The sequence below is a fragment of the Neodiprion fabricii genome, chromosome 5 (assembly GCF_021155785.1).
Source record: "Neodiprion fabricii isolate iyNeoFabr1 chromosome 5, iyNeoFabr1.1, whole genome shotgun sequence".
Lineage (NCBI taxonomy): Eukaryota > Metazoa > Arthropoda > Insecta > Hymenoptera > Diprionidae > Neodiprion > Neodiprion fabricii.
Genome location: NC_060243.1, coordinates 24123423 through 24138458, shown reverse-complemented (window position 1 = coordinate 24138458; position 15036 = coordinate 24123423). Strand labels below are relative to the sequence as shown.

General features: G+C 43.9%; 1 protein-coding gene across 2 annotated transcripts in view; it reads right to left on the bottom strand.

The window, feature by feature from the left end:
- Window positions 1-234: 234 nt before the first annotated feature.
- LOC124182358 (semaphorin-2A) overlaps window positions 235-15036 on the bottom strand; it is a 272031-nt gene continuing 257229 nt past the window's right edge. For both annotated transcript variants that reach the window (XM_046569506.1, XM_046569507.1), the window contains 8 exons: window positions 10873-10935; window positions 9439-9546; window positions 6833-7103; window positions 2864-3094; window positions 2364-2777; window positions 1991-2267; window positions 1467-1914; window positions 235-996 (listed from right to left, as the gene is read on the bottom strand). In XM_046569506.1, the coding sequence (XP_046425462.1) occupies window positions 922-996; window positions 1467-1914; window positions 1991-2267; window positions 2364-2777; window positions 2864-3094; window positions 6833-7103; window positions 9439-9546; window positions 10873-10935 (1887 nt within the window). In that variant the 3' untranslated portion in view covers window positions 235-921. The remainder of the gene's footprint in view (window positions 997-1466; window positions 1915-1990; window positions 2268-2363; window positions 2778-2863; window positions 3095-6832; window positions 7104-9438; window positions 9547-10872; window positions 10936-15036) is intronic.

Below are 15036 nucleotides of genomic sequence, written 5' to 3'. Positions count from 1 at the left end.
CGCAGCGGCGAATCGTCGCGCCTCCTTCACCCGCACCTAGAAATTGCTCGTTCAACATGCGGTAACGACTCACTTCCGGTTAGCAAAACGTCCGCCCCGTTGCGTACTGCAGTGTGCTTGACCATAGCACGAAACGGTGAAAGATTAATTGTGCATGCTGGCGCGGTTGCTGTGAAGAACTTTGGCTTGAGAGAAGGGGTTTCGTTCTTTATTTCTCATTGATACACGCTCGGATAGTCGAGCGTGATAAGCTCGGTGACAGCACACGTTTGTTTTATTCTTTTTTTTTTTTTTTTTTTTTGTTGATTTTGGTGATTAAATCGATGTCAGCATTTGTTTTTTTTTTTCGCTCTGTTTCGTTTGACACAATTCAACGCGTGTCCGGTTAAATCGAAAAAACTGTGCACTTTAACAATTTACGGTGATACTAAAATTTGGCATCATAAAACGATATATTTACACTCATACCAAAAGCCGTGTTTACACACTGTATCGATACAGGCTTATATTTACAGCAGGCAATTGTTTTCAAGAAATTTGTGATTCGAGGTTCAAAGGTTCAATTATAATCAGAAGCCATCAAGAGACAGAGAAAGAGAGAGTGAATGGCTTCGGTGCACATGCTCATTACGTATAATCTCATAATGTTCACCGGTGTTTTCTTAGCTTTATTACCATTGTTAAATTTATTTTCATTTCTTTTATTCAATCGTTTTTTCACTCAGTTCCTTTTCAATTTACACTCCCGGTAACCGCCAACGATACGGCTCCGGTTATTATCATGAAAATTTTTAGGGACTCGTCACTATCCGTACTTGGACCAACGTTCTTTAACGGTACGTCAACGCTTGCCTGCTCGACAATAACCTCCGGTATTTTATTTAACGTCAAGTTAGTCAAGGCGCTTGAGCCGTCGATTCATCACACCAGGGACGAACCGTAGACCTCGTTAGTGTGAACGTTTTGATTACTGTCGTTCTGCCGTGAAGCGCATTGCTAAAACAGAACAAGAAGGGAGCTCTCTTCATTCACGGACCTACATTACTGTTTTCTTAAACGTTCTCGACGATTCGATTCAATCCACCTTGCATGTGGTTGGCGTAACGACTATTTTTCGAACACTCTTATGCAGCTATGAGGCGAGCTAGAATCTTTTCAAGACGTTCATCGTTAAATCTTCGTCCTTCAAGCCGCGCATTAAAGTAACCAGGAATTTTCCCACAGATGCATAAGACTGCACGAAACGTAAAGCACGATGTCAGGACGCGAGTGATGTGGTCATTTTTGTCTCTGTGAATGTCGGAGCTTGATTGATCAAATGAACAATACCGCACTAGAGCTTATTCTTCAAGTCCGAAGTCTTCCGATCGTTACTGTATTTTCATGGGTTCGAATAGATTGACGCGGGCAACCCTGATTTCTCAAAACCACTAACAATTAGCTGAACGAAGATGTGAAAGACTCACCGCTTGCTTTCTCTCCCAGCTTTTCATTGCCGATTTATACTTCTCGAACTCGTGGCACCAGTCGGAATATATTTTCTGATAATCGTTCGACTTTGCCGGTGCGGAACACCTGTGAGCGTCGACGGTGATGTTGTAGGAGCAAAGCAGCGCACCGCCAAGCCAACAGTCGTAACGACCAGCGTCCTGTTCGTTCACTCCAACGATGACAAGTCCCTTCTCCGATGTCTCGATGAACTTGTCACCACCAGCGCCGTACTTGTAGACGATTTGGTACCGCCCCTTCTCTTTGCTGTAATGGTACCACCTGACCTCCTGATTAGCGAGGACTTCGGGCATCTTTACGAAACAGCCCAGATGCACCGACTGGCCCCAAGTAACGACGAGCTTCCGTTTCCCAACACTGCTGTCACAGACGTCAGCGGTGCTGTTCGAAACGTCCTGAAGAAGCCTGAGGAGCAGAAGAAGGATCCGGAACGTCGAGAATGGTCAGTGAAAATCGATTCTCGTCACGTCGGTACACTTACCCTGGTTCATACGGCTTGCAGGTGTTGGTGTCCTTGTCCCATCCGCAGTACGGATCGTGGACACAACGTAGACAGTTGTCGTAGCGTCTCGAACACATGACCAAATCGATCTGCTTGATCCGATGGTCGGAGGCGACGTAGAGCGCCTTGTGCTCCTTCGAGATCTCCATCGCCTGGATCGGTTCGCCAGGAGTCACGTCGAATACGTCCAAGAGAATGGACTGGGACTCTCCGTTTCCATCGAGCCATTGAACTACCTTGTGCACTCTTCCGTCGCCTTGAAAAAAACATTGGTTAAAACGTAATTAGTGTCACGCGGAGTTGGACGGTGGAAGAAGTTATCGGGCCTGAAAGAATGGACTCCGCGACTCACTGGATCCAGCGTAGTAAACCGTGTAGTCGAGGTCCATGCCGACGAAGTCTATCCTCAGCTTGTCGACGACCAGCCGAGTGAGCATTACGTCACGTTTGTAGAATACGGGCTTCTCGTTCTCGTGGGAAATCGCCGAGTCCATCAACGGATGTGACCTGATGAAGTTGAGGACGGTGTCAGGGAGTGTCTCTGTGTCGTTCACACACTGGCCGGGCCTGGGCTCGGGTACTTTATTCGACAAGACGGGTAGCCAGGCGCTGCTGCTGGTCGCCTGTTCCTTGAACTTTCCACGGAACGCCTCCTGGATCGCGTCGATGTGGAATGAGCAGATGGCCGAGCCCATCAGACCGTTTGTCGACGTCGTAAACGTCCCGTAAAAGTGCGTGTCATCACCTGGCACTTTGTAGATACTCTCTGGACCAGAAAACACTCATTATAGTCTATTGCGAAAGCGGTTCTCTACCGATTGTCGGACCTCGGTTCATCCTAGGTTTACTCACGAATCTCATTGAAGTAGAATGGAAATTCCCCAGGGATTGAACAGTTCAATCTGGCCTTCAGATACGTCGCCCAGTTCTGGGCGAGAATGTTCTTCCCGCCGGTGTCTCGCTTGCACACGCGTGCTACCCTCGAGTAAACGCTTTTACCACAGTTTATGTATTCGACTGCGGTCTCGCGGAAGAAGAAGAACACGTGGCTTCCAATGTCGAACGATCCGACGAAATTTGGTTCTGAAGCAATTAGATAGGACATTCTTGAGTAATGATACTGTTGGACTCATGGTTATCAAAAGTTGATCGTCTGTCATATTTAAGCAACGCCCAAGTTATCAGACTTTGAAGTGTGTCACCGGACATGAATTTTTCTCCAATCGACTTCTATCTTGCAGCGTTTTTGATCCTGCAAAACGGGATAAGATTTGCTCGCTAACAACTCGAGTATTCAACATACGCTGTTCCTCAAATAAATACGTTAGTTGTCCATAAATCAGCCACGTGATTGGCATGTATACCTGATTCAAAGGCGAACAGAATCCGATCGCCGTGACTAGTTTCGTACGTACGTGATCTACCCCCCAATAAAAGCTTCTTCTCTACGATTGACTCACCTTGATAATTTGATACCCATTTTCTGTGAGGCGATCGGTATCCTTTCCGTTCTACCGTTGATACATTAATTTTCCGGGCAGAATTTAAAATCTAAAGTTACAAGCGGTAAGGGGCAGTAGGAAACTAGAAGTAAACGTAAACTCGGTCACGAATAATTAATCCTGCTGCTGTACAATTAAGCCAGGGGTGCACGTGATATCCGGTGGCATGTAAGCGGAGGATATAGGATAACTTCCCGAGTACCTCGGCCCGTGCTTGGAATGTATTTGTTGCCTTGCAGTCGGTCGGAATCAGCTCTTGCCTCTGCCTGCATCGAAGTATGGGGCGCATAATTTCTCGCGACTCGACTGCACAGCAGCGCCCCGGGAAGCGACGACCTTTTTTTGGGGAATAAATCGAGCGTTGAAGTAGCAAGAATTTGAGGGAGAAATTGGAGTTCTGATTTGAAATGCGGGGCTCCGAGCCAAGTGGATCGACCCTGTACCGCCATTCGGCAAAATCTGTATACAAGATGAGAGTGGGGTGCTTATCGAGGGGGAAGTTTTTACCCCTGAAAAAAAATTTTCGCTCACGGGTATTATCGGTCTGGATAAGAAATAGAAACGAACAGAGTAATCCGTGCGAATACCGACTTTCTGCCCGCCAACTGACGTATAGGTGTACCTCGTCGATTTTCGTCATTCCGCAATTTGTCGTTTAAAGAGTAAATTCAACCGTAGAGTTCGGTCCCAAAAATCGATTGTCCACGATTATTCGATAACGATGTGAAATTTCTTGATACAACCAATCGGACATTACTTGCTATCGACAAACGATGACGTGCTCAATGTCCTTTTACCCTACGGGGTGGCAGTCTTTACTTTTTTATATTAAACCTTGAGGGTAGTTTAGCGCGCAAATAAAATACAACACCGAAGTTTCCTGATATACGACAACCTGTCGCGGAATGAAGAAAATCTGTGAGCTACACCCGGGTACTGTCCTTGTTAGTTATGACTTTGCAGCTTACTCTCCTGGCCTGTATACACCATGTCCGGATTATTTGCTCTTTATGATTTCCGATCTCGCGGTTTGCGTCCCCATCGACCTGCAAACAGCGGTTGGCTGAAATTCAATATCATTCGGACTAGATTCGGACAAAAGCAACTCGTCCTCCACGAGGTGGTGTGTGTGGTGATGCGGTAACTGAGAATAACGATCGCGTATTTCCCGAGGAAAATGTTCACTGTTGAGAGGGCCGCCGGTTTGCGGTTTCTGTAATCTGCAGCCGAGAACTCGGTGTCGCTGCACCGCACTGCGCCGGTTTTAGGCGAAATTCTGGCGCTAGTTGACGGTGGACTCTCTAATCTTCCTCACAGCCCAACGGTTGGACCGATTGTCTTACTTCAGGCAGAGGAAGTTATATCATGCGAGTACTGTCTCGATTTAGTGCCATCCATGCTTCCAGCGCTTTCGGAGTTTCTATTGAACAACGAGAGGGCCGCGGGGGCCAGAGGATTGCGGTTTTCGTTGGTATCGAGCCTGGCGCCGAGTCCCCGACTCGTCGTCGAGGCTTCTCTTCTCATTTTGAAAGAGATAATTTAATTAGAATGCAAAGTTCACCCTCCCGTCTTGACTACCGCTCGAAGGATTCCTTTCAAAATTAATCAGACGTCGCGCACTTAAATTCCGCCCTCGGAAACCCCAGGATATCGCTTTTATTTCGATCCCGAGACCCTCTTTGAAATATCGTCTACCGAATTTCGAGACCACGTGAATTCAATTGTCGACTTTGACTTCCCACTTTATGTCACTTTTCCTCGTACCCTCTCTTTCCGTTGCAGCACCGTCTTTAAACCCTAATTTTTTCACTCCTACGAGTACAAGCTTCGGCAGTAAAAAACCGCGAATGAATTTGTCTCTCCGACAGGCGTAACTGAACTGTGCACTGCGATTCTAAATCCTGGAATTCACGTAGCTCAGATGCACCATTCGTGGCCACCTTTGTAAACTCTGTATTTCTCAACATGACTATAATTCGTGGCTAAAATCTGACATTGAGTAAGTTTTGGACAGAAGTTTTAATTCCCGGTACACTCCATTGTTTTGACACAAGTGTCTACATAAATAGATCAAAGCACTGGGTCATACGATAACCCAAACTATCGCCAAGGTGACCAAAACCTGCATATTCAACCTACTTTGGAATACTTCGATACGTGACTTGTTTGATTGTCATTTTAAACCTTGTATCAATTGTCATCTGACCGTACTTGAGGGTTGGATACAAGAACGATGTTTTATAATCTGGCGACGTTGTATTTTACATTTACACGGTGCTTTACTTCGCACTGTTCGTGCTTGTAATTCACTGGTAATGCGAAAACAAACCGTGTGAACCACGGTAAAAACGAACTTTGAAGAGAAGTTTATTCCGCAACTTTTTTGCAATTTCCACTTCCTCCCCTCACTCTGCGAATCTCTTGTCGCATCAGCCGGTTATTCTGCCTCTCTTTCCCTATCGTTCTCCGTCCTCTGACTCGGGCCGGGGAATCACATCAGTCTTCATTGTATGTACTTTAGACTTGACGACGGGCACGTGAACCCATCCGTCTCTCGACTCTCTCTCGTATTTAATCAACGCTTTTACTAATAGACAAACTCAATATAGAATGGCCCTTGATGTTAACACGAGAGGCGCGAGGGTGTCGGCAGTAGGGAGAGTCTGGCTTTAAATTAAACGGCGAAACAAATAGCTAATCATGGGTCCTCTGCGCGTGTTTCACGAAGGGTTCGGCGGGCACCGCGTGACGTGCTGCGGGATGCTGAGATCTCCCGCCTAGTATTCGAGAGGGACGGTGCTCTCCAAAGATTCAAATCGCGCTACTTCAGGCTTGTCATCGGGAGTTGATACCAACGCGAATGAACTCCGAGCTTCAAGCTCAACGACTCGCTAATTAATTAGGCAGGACGATACCGTCGCCCGATAAGAACTTTGGGAACAAATTCACCCAATCGCTATAAAACTTTGGGACACTTTATTCCTCGCTCGGAACCTTAACGAATGTCAGAATGAATGGCAGGGAGAAGTACATCGTTTCTGTCTTGCCAAACTTGCATTCAAGCTACTTGTTTCGACGCGAGGTCATCGAGTCTCATTGTCAGCGAGCTTTCGGTTGCCCGGACGTAGCAAAGTAACGCCCGTTCTTCGCGCTGATGTTGAATCCCGATCTAGGCACCAAGCCTCACAAGCCGAGCACATTAGCCTCTGGGAAGTCGATGCTGTCTCGAAAATTAATTGAACCAAATCCACGTGTAAATCGCAGGTACTTCGGATGAAATTAAAACGTGGGATTAATGACGAGAAGCAACGTTACTTACTGTCCAACCATTTCGAATCGTATTTCAGGGTCCGTTTGAAGCTGAACTCCTTTCGTCCGGTGGTCAGGTTGTACAAATCAGTCCGGAAAATGACCGTGTCGGCTTTTGTAAACTCGGCGTTCGTTCCGGAGTAGAGAGCTGGGAGTTCGCCAGGATTTCCCTTCTCCACCCAAACGGCTGTCGAGTTGTCCGCAGGATCGTACGGGCATTTTGCTATCCCCATACCAACACCTGGCACAAACTCGTGCCGCGGTAGATGCGTCAGATTGCTCTGAAATTTTAAAACATTCATTTTCGAGCTTCCGCTCGTCTCACTCTCCGCGCACCCGTGCCAGTTACTTTCATGCGTCGTTACAGCTTTTCAGATTTCGCAGAGTGCTTTCGGTAAGATACTCAAATCTGTGTTCTGCCTTGTTATTACACAAATTTTCGCTGGTAGTCTCGGTTTTACTCGGATTCTAGACGGTTAATTCAAGACTAGATATGTCATTCGCAATAATTTAATTCGATTTTGCACAAGGTGAGTGGACTTTGACGGAATTATAAAGACATTTCAGCTCTTACTACATTTTTAGATCGCTAGTTATAAACTCGGATTTAAGATGGATTACGAAAATGGCGATAGCTCAGTAAAATACAGTCAGATATAAGTATGAATACCCAAATCTTAAACGGATTCTTGGAACACAGTTTCCAATAATGGCATCGAAGTTAAAAAATTTCAACACATTTCCTTGATATCCTTGTCTGTTTGACAAAGTATTCTAGAATTTGAATAGAGCCAGGCTCTCCACGATTTTAGGGACCTAAGATTTTGAAATAAGATGTATTTGAATTACCTGTAATTTTGATTGATACTAAAGATTTCCATTATTATTAACTATTGTAAACTTTCCCTCGCGTACTTAAGTGCATATTGGTGCATTTGGGTACAACATGAGCTTCACTAGCAGGAAATCAGAAGAAAGTCATCGACCTATTCTCGTAAAGGATCAAACTCGAATACCCTCCTGTACACCGAGAGAAATTTCTGGTGTCGTTACTTTACAGTCATCAACCATTTAAACTCTTTAATACCTAATTAAGAAATACAGTTCCAGGTACAACACGAAAATAAGTTTTCATCGCTGGTACGTGTTACCATCTTGTTTTATTACGGTCAGTAATTATACTAATATTTTCTTGAAACTGTCGCGATCATTTGATGTTAATGTAGTAATGAATTGATGCTGAGAAACTGTGGTAAACTACACGTATAGGCAAACAGATCGAACGTTACGATATCGAGAAAACTTGTTATCGACAGCCATAATCCCACGAAATATTTACTTGTGTTTGGTTTTCTTGCGATTCTAACAACATTTGAAACGATTCCACTGGAACATTGCAGCATGTTCGAAAAAGGTAACAGATCGACTCGGAAATTGACACGGGTAGACCAATCTATACACGTGCCTGCGGGCTTGAGATATCGAACCGAACGCTACCGAGCGTCCATCAATAGTTGGTTAACTGAAATCAATCGAATACATCGAATCAGTGTTTAAAGGCCGAGCCCAGGGACCGGCTGCCCGGCATTAATCTCTCCCGGTCGAGTAGCAGGCCTGCGAAAGCAGGGTTGGAGAGCACACAACCCTTGAAATTGGAGTAGCTGACTAATACATCGTTCGATTACAACGGATAACTATGGCAATAGGCGAGCTGGGCGCGTATCGGCGGGGCTCGATTCGCGGAGGCGAATCTATAGCGCCAAGGCGATGTCGTCTACTCGGCAACAACCCCGTTATACGTGCGCGTGCATACCGACACGAAAACGAGGAGGTGCAGGTGAGACACGTAGAACCCGGCCCATAAATCGACCCGGGATCTTTTGACCAGAGCTATTATACGACGTAATGACGTGAAATTTGCCTAAGAAGATTACGGAAGACACAAGCACCCCGAAAACCCACTTAAACGAGGCTCCTCGGTCCTTCTACCAACAAGAACACTCTACTGTACTCTGGAGGATAATAATTTTCAACGTAGTGAGTAAAAATCTTTTTCTGGGAGGGGAAGCTTCTCGTTCTATTATACCTTAGATGGAACAATGCTTGGATGATTGGGGATACCCGTTATTTCCTGCACTGAGAGAAATTTTTTAGTTCCGGTTGCCGCTCAGTCTTTGACCATCTTCATTTTTTACCAAAATCGAAAAATATAGTTCTAGGTAGAAAATGAAAATTAGTTTTCTAGCTGTTACCGGAAAGTCTAGTATCCGTTGCTATTCTTTCTCGTTACGATCACTGTTACTATATTTTCTTGTGACTGTTGCGACAATTTAATGCTTGTGCAACGATAAATTGACGTTAAAGCCTTGTTTAACTAAAAAAGTAGGGTAAACCTCAGAAACTGATTTTGCGTTGCAATTACCAAAAAAGGATCGACGATAGCGGAAAATGGTTAGGCGTACCTCGTTTTTCGTAATTTCAACAATATTCGAACAGTTCTTTTAACGATACCGGTTTTACTGAATTTTTCTAGTTACTGTAACAAATTAAATTTTTCTCAGTGCGTCTTAATTTCAGATTTAATAATCTTAGGCGTGCGAAGCTTGCGGTACTTACGTATATCACCCAGTCTTTAGGCGAGTGAGCGTTCGTTCCGCACATGTATAGGCGATTCCCTTCACCCATCGGCTGTATTACTCGGATGTGATTGCGGCAGTCGAAATGCTGGAACAAGTAATGTTTTTTTTTTTTTTGTATAACCATGGGCATCGAAGCAACTAGATTACTAAACAAAAATGCAAAAACATGCATAAAACTATTCGTTTATTTACGGTTATCGACGAGCTATACGATAACATTTGTAATGGAGTAGAAAATTAATTCCCCCTACTCGGCGCAAGCCAACAAATTTGACCTCATACTTTAATGTTGAATGAGAAGAAACGGTACAAAGCGTATAATACACTAAGCGTGTAAAATTGTCATAAGAGTGAATAAAGAAGAATGACAGCGAAGATATCGGGCAGTTATCGTCAAAATGTACGTGAAAACTTCAATATAATTATATATATATATATATTGAAGGGAGCTCGAATGTCAATACTTGAGTATGCTGTTGAGTGTGCTGTTTTATTTAATCACGTGATTTTATATTTGTTATTTTAAGTGTCGTCGTATATTAATTCTCGATATATCACCTAATCAGGATTGATTTCTTTCACACTCGACAGAGTCTTGTTCACGCACTTCAAAATCGAACTCTCGTCTTGGAGTGTCATAGGCTTACTGATCCGCTCGGTCCCTTCTATTCTCGATATTTACTTTAAATCGAATACACCGTGACAAACGTTTACAGGTTGATCGTTTGTATAAAAATTTTTATCACGAATTACGAGTAAATGAATATCAATAAATAAATCGTCGTTCGATTTTAGTTACCGATGTGTGCGCGCGTGTTTTACTCAGTTTTTATTTTTTTTCATTCCTTTTTTTAAATCTCTTTTACTGTTTACAAAAATATTTATACCCTCGATGATATAAATTTACGTTATATCGGTTGTACAGGCGAATTTTACCCGTCTAAAACACGCGTTTGCACCTGCGAGGCACGCTGCAGGCTTGATATTCTACACCAGCCAGAGAGGGAAATGCAAATCAATTGGAGTTGGACAGGAGAGCGTGATAATGGAAAAATATTGTGCGCGCATACACGTGCGATGTGTACATTTTAATCACGTGGATGTTTTATTCGCGTTGCCATTTTGCTGCGTTCAATTGGGCGGGCGGAATAAAATCACGCAGGATAAATGAATATCTATGTACAAGCGTACATTATACGTAGATTCACCTTTCCGATGCGCAATCGGTAAACGCGGTAATAAAATATACACTGGTAGTTTTTTCTTTTTTGGTTTTTTTTTCACTCTGCAACACATAAAAAATGTTGTATACGCGTCCGATTGTTTTTTCCTATCAACTTGCTCACGTGTCGAGACACAATTTCCAGAGCAGAAAACATTTTTCAACAACTTTTCCATTCATTTTACTCACCTCTGACTTTCCTTTCGACACACAATTGGCCACGTTGCTTGGTTCCAGATTCAGAGCGTCTCTCTGTAACAGAAAATCGAAGAATCGTTAACGAACAGCTTCGTTAATGTAAATTACTTTCGAACAGAACGCGTATTGTTCAAATAAGTGGTCGGGTTAGGAACCGGTTTGTTAGCCGCGTTATACTCAACTTGATCTGTCTGTTTCTACATTATCCAAATTCTGTTCGTAGTTTACCCTATTCGTTCACGAAATTGCGTAAAATAAATTATTCCTACGTTGTTGATTTTTTCCCCGCAGTGCAAATCCTCATTTTCTGATAAATGAAAAATTTAAACAATTTTCGAAACCTTTGGATGCTGATTCAGTTTTTTCAAGTCTTTTAAGTTTTGAAAAATTAATTTTGTTACTTAAGTTAAAATAACCCAGTTGTTTCCAAATCAAATGTGTGTGATTTGAGCACGGAGAAAATTCCATAAATTCGATAAATAAATTCTATTTCTTTCTCTGACAAACTGGAACATGATCGGAAGATGATATCACCCGAAACGCATCCCTGAACACAAGAGCAACGATGCTGAAAGTAGCCATCCAATTTCCTTCAGATTCCGTCAGTTTCAAATTTTACCCACGCCTTCAAATGAATCTGATTAATACAAAAATCAATAACCATTCGACTTGAACTTTCGTAGACGCGTCCACTCGATTTCTCTGTTATTTTTTTTATCGCTCGGACGGCGGATGACTGTCTTTGACTAGCGAAGCGTGATATGCAGGCTCGTCTATGCTCTCCTAGCCCCGGCCAGAGGCGTCTTAGCGCGAGTGGGAAGTACACACTCCATATTTTTCAGCGGTGAAGAGTGCTTGCCGCTCGGCTCGGCTGGCGAGGAGATGAGAGCTCGAAGGTGCGAAGAGGTGCGGGATTTATCAAGGTGGTGGGCTGGGAGAGCGGCAGGACCGCGTTTCCTCACTTCAAACGCAGAGGTGAATAAGGTCAACGACTTACGGCTCGGCTGCGCAAGATGGTTAGGCCAGGAGGTGTATAAGCTGCGAATGCGTTCTCCTCTTCGCTCTTACAAAAACCTAAACGAAGCAAGAGAGGAAAGGAGAGGAAAGGATAAGAAGGAGGAGAGGAAGAAGAAGAAAACAAGGCGAGTTTAGAAGCGAGCCGAGAAAAGCGCTGTCGGCACCAAATTACCGAATAAAACGAGGCACTCTTCGGCGTCTCGGTGCCATAATTTGCTCTCCGTGAGCCGAGAATAAATGTAACGTGTAATCGACGCGACTCGAGGCACGGCGCGTGTTTTCCTTTATCTTCTTTCGTTATAATTAAGTTCGACGTGTGCGGCGCGGCGTTAATACCGCCGGTGCTTATCATGGAGGTCGAGTGCATACTGGAAAGTAGCGCAGCCCCCTTTTCGCCTGATTCAGTAGAGCCAGCCAGAGCCCCGTTCTCCGCACCTCTTCGCCACGTATAACCCCGTCGTCACCTCGCGGCACTCGAGCACCTCTGCAGGCACCTACTTCATATTCTGCACACGCCCGTTTCCACCGACCTGCATAGGTTTATCAAAAACTAACGAAGATCGTGTTGATATTAATTCCGATCATAAATTAAACCTGACCCATGCTGTGCTATTTTTATACTTTATTAGTGGGGTTGACCATTCTTGGAAAGTCAGCTGAAGACTTGTTAGAACGGCCGCTCGAATCGTTTCAAGTCATTCGCTTCAACCTCTTAAAGACTGACTGTCGAGTCACTGCAAGTCGTGTGAAGTGATTCGAAATCGGGTAAAAGAAATTTGTGATGTTATGTGGAGTTTACTGTCATTTTTATACTTTCTTAGTAGGGTTGACTATTCTTGGAAACCACCACTCGAATCATTTCAAGTCATTCGCTTCAACCTCTTAAAGACTGACTGTCGAGTCACTGCAAGTCGTGTGAAGTGATTCGAAATCAGGTAAAAGAAATTCGTGGTGTTATGCGAAGTTTGTTTCAGATTTTGCAGAATGCATGTGAATTCAAACGAGTTATTTGAAATACTTTAGTCACCAGATAGTCACGTATGGTATTCCAAGTACTTATGGTGAAACCCCCTCATACTCATGAGGTGGTCGCGGTCAGATGAAGTCAATTGAAGTCATTCGAAGTCTTTCGAGTCACCCAAAGTCCATGTAAAATACTTGTCGAAGCTTCGTAAGGTCATTCGAAGCCTGCAGTGATTTTGAAACTAGGTACGACATTGCAGAATAGTTTACCTCTTCACTTTTCTGAAGGTTTGAAGTAACCTACGTCTTCTTACTGGGTTCATACGGAAAAAATGAGGTGACCAATTTTTTGTGTTGACTCTCTTCCGAGCCATAATATTCCAAACATCGGTCAACCAGTCACACGTAAATATCAAGACTGATTGAACGTTGCTTATCATATTGCAAGTGAACCACAGAAAAGGTGATACCAAGTTTTCGGTATGCGGTCAAACAGTGTAGGAAAAAGTACATTCGTAGCAAGACCGAATTTAAACGTGAGAGATAGAGTATCTCAAAAGATTTTATTCGTTGACTATTCAGCGAGAAACTAAAATTGGCGTTTATTTATTGTCACACTTGCGATCCGATGCCTCGGTGAAGATAAACATCGGATTACCTCATCGACAAATACATGCACTTCGAAATTTCAACGTAAATTTTTCCGACTGGAATTACCAACGACACGAATTATGCTTCAGGTTTCAATCGATACAAATGTAGCGACGAGAAAATTCTCATCTCCGGTACTAATAGAAGTCGAAAATCAGGAAGCTGCGTCTAACTCTATCCAAGAAACAAATAGGAAAAACAAGTGCAGACGAACAAGAATGCCGTTTTATCTCGAGCTAAATCATCTGGACTCAACTACAGCATTCTCACTGTATTAGACCAGGCAGAGCTGCTTCTTCTACTCTTATTGTTAGATGAAATTTAATCAGCGCTTGGTACGCTCCATAGTCGTTCTTTTTTTCTTGTCCAGCGATAATGATCGCCAGGCGGTTGCGGGTACAAGAACACCGTTAAGAGTTACCGAGTAGCGTCGACGAGCGAATGACAACCCCTGATATTTCTCCACGTCATCATCACCTCTGGGAGCTTAATCAAGCCAGCATCTCTACGCTTCGAGCCTTCAGAGCTGAATAGAGATGTCTCAGATCCGGGCAAAAGGAAGGGCGAAGGTGGAAAGGTATAAAGGGAACTTTGTGGACAAGGGGCGGAGGGACGGGCAGACTCTACGGTGATTACACATGGAGCAGGGCCCCTCTTGTAATCAGTGCGCTTTTTTCTACCGTCAAAGTCTCAGGTGGGTACCTGTGATGCCGGCCCGCAAGCTCACGTTGCGGCTGTCAACTGTTACTTTAGGTTTCGGTTGTCGTCTCATCGTCTCCATTATCCTCGCCACCGGGTTTACGGAAGAGATCGGAGAGGAGCCCTGAAACTTCTTCGGGGTGGGTGTCGAAAAGTAGAGTGGCCGCACAACAGAAGTGTCGGAATGTCGAGTTTTCGGAGAGTCGAAAAAGCAATTCATCAAATTTCGAAACGATGAAAAACCACTCTGCTTCTCGACTCTCGCTCACTTTTTACATAGTTTCGTTGGTTTCGTGTACGGATAAATATCGGCAGAGGTCAATATTTAATTCCTCCAGGCCTGAATTAACCTTTGACATGAGCATACGTTATAAGGGAGTGAAAAGTTTTGTCTTCTAGGAGTGGCGGCGAGTCGGTTAGGCGCGGCAGGGAGTCATAAACCCCCACAAATACCATCCACCGAAGTAAACCATTGGAATATTTAACTTCGTTCAAGAGATGCTTCTCACCGTAAAAACTTTATACCAAACTTCTAAGGGCCGTGATCAATTTATTCACGCTCTGCGTTATAAAAAATTTCATGAATCAAATACGACTCTAGGCACGTAAACGCGTCGCTGAATCCACTTCGTCGGTGATGCCGAGTCTTAGTTACTGGATAAGTCGAAGTTCCTTATCCGTCGCGTATAATGTGCTTGCAATGATTCCGTTACCTTACAGTAGCACGATCATTTTGTCTTATTTCAAGATAAACCGCAGATAGATTTCGACAATCCGATCAGAAGGGTAGAAGAACTTTTACTCTAAATCTACAATTAGTTATAA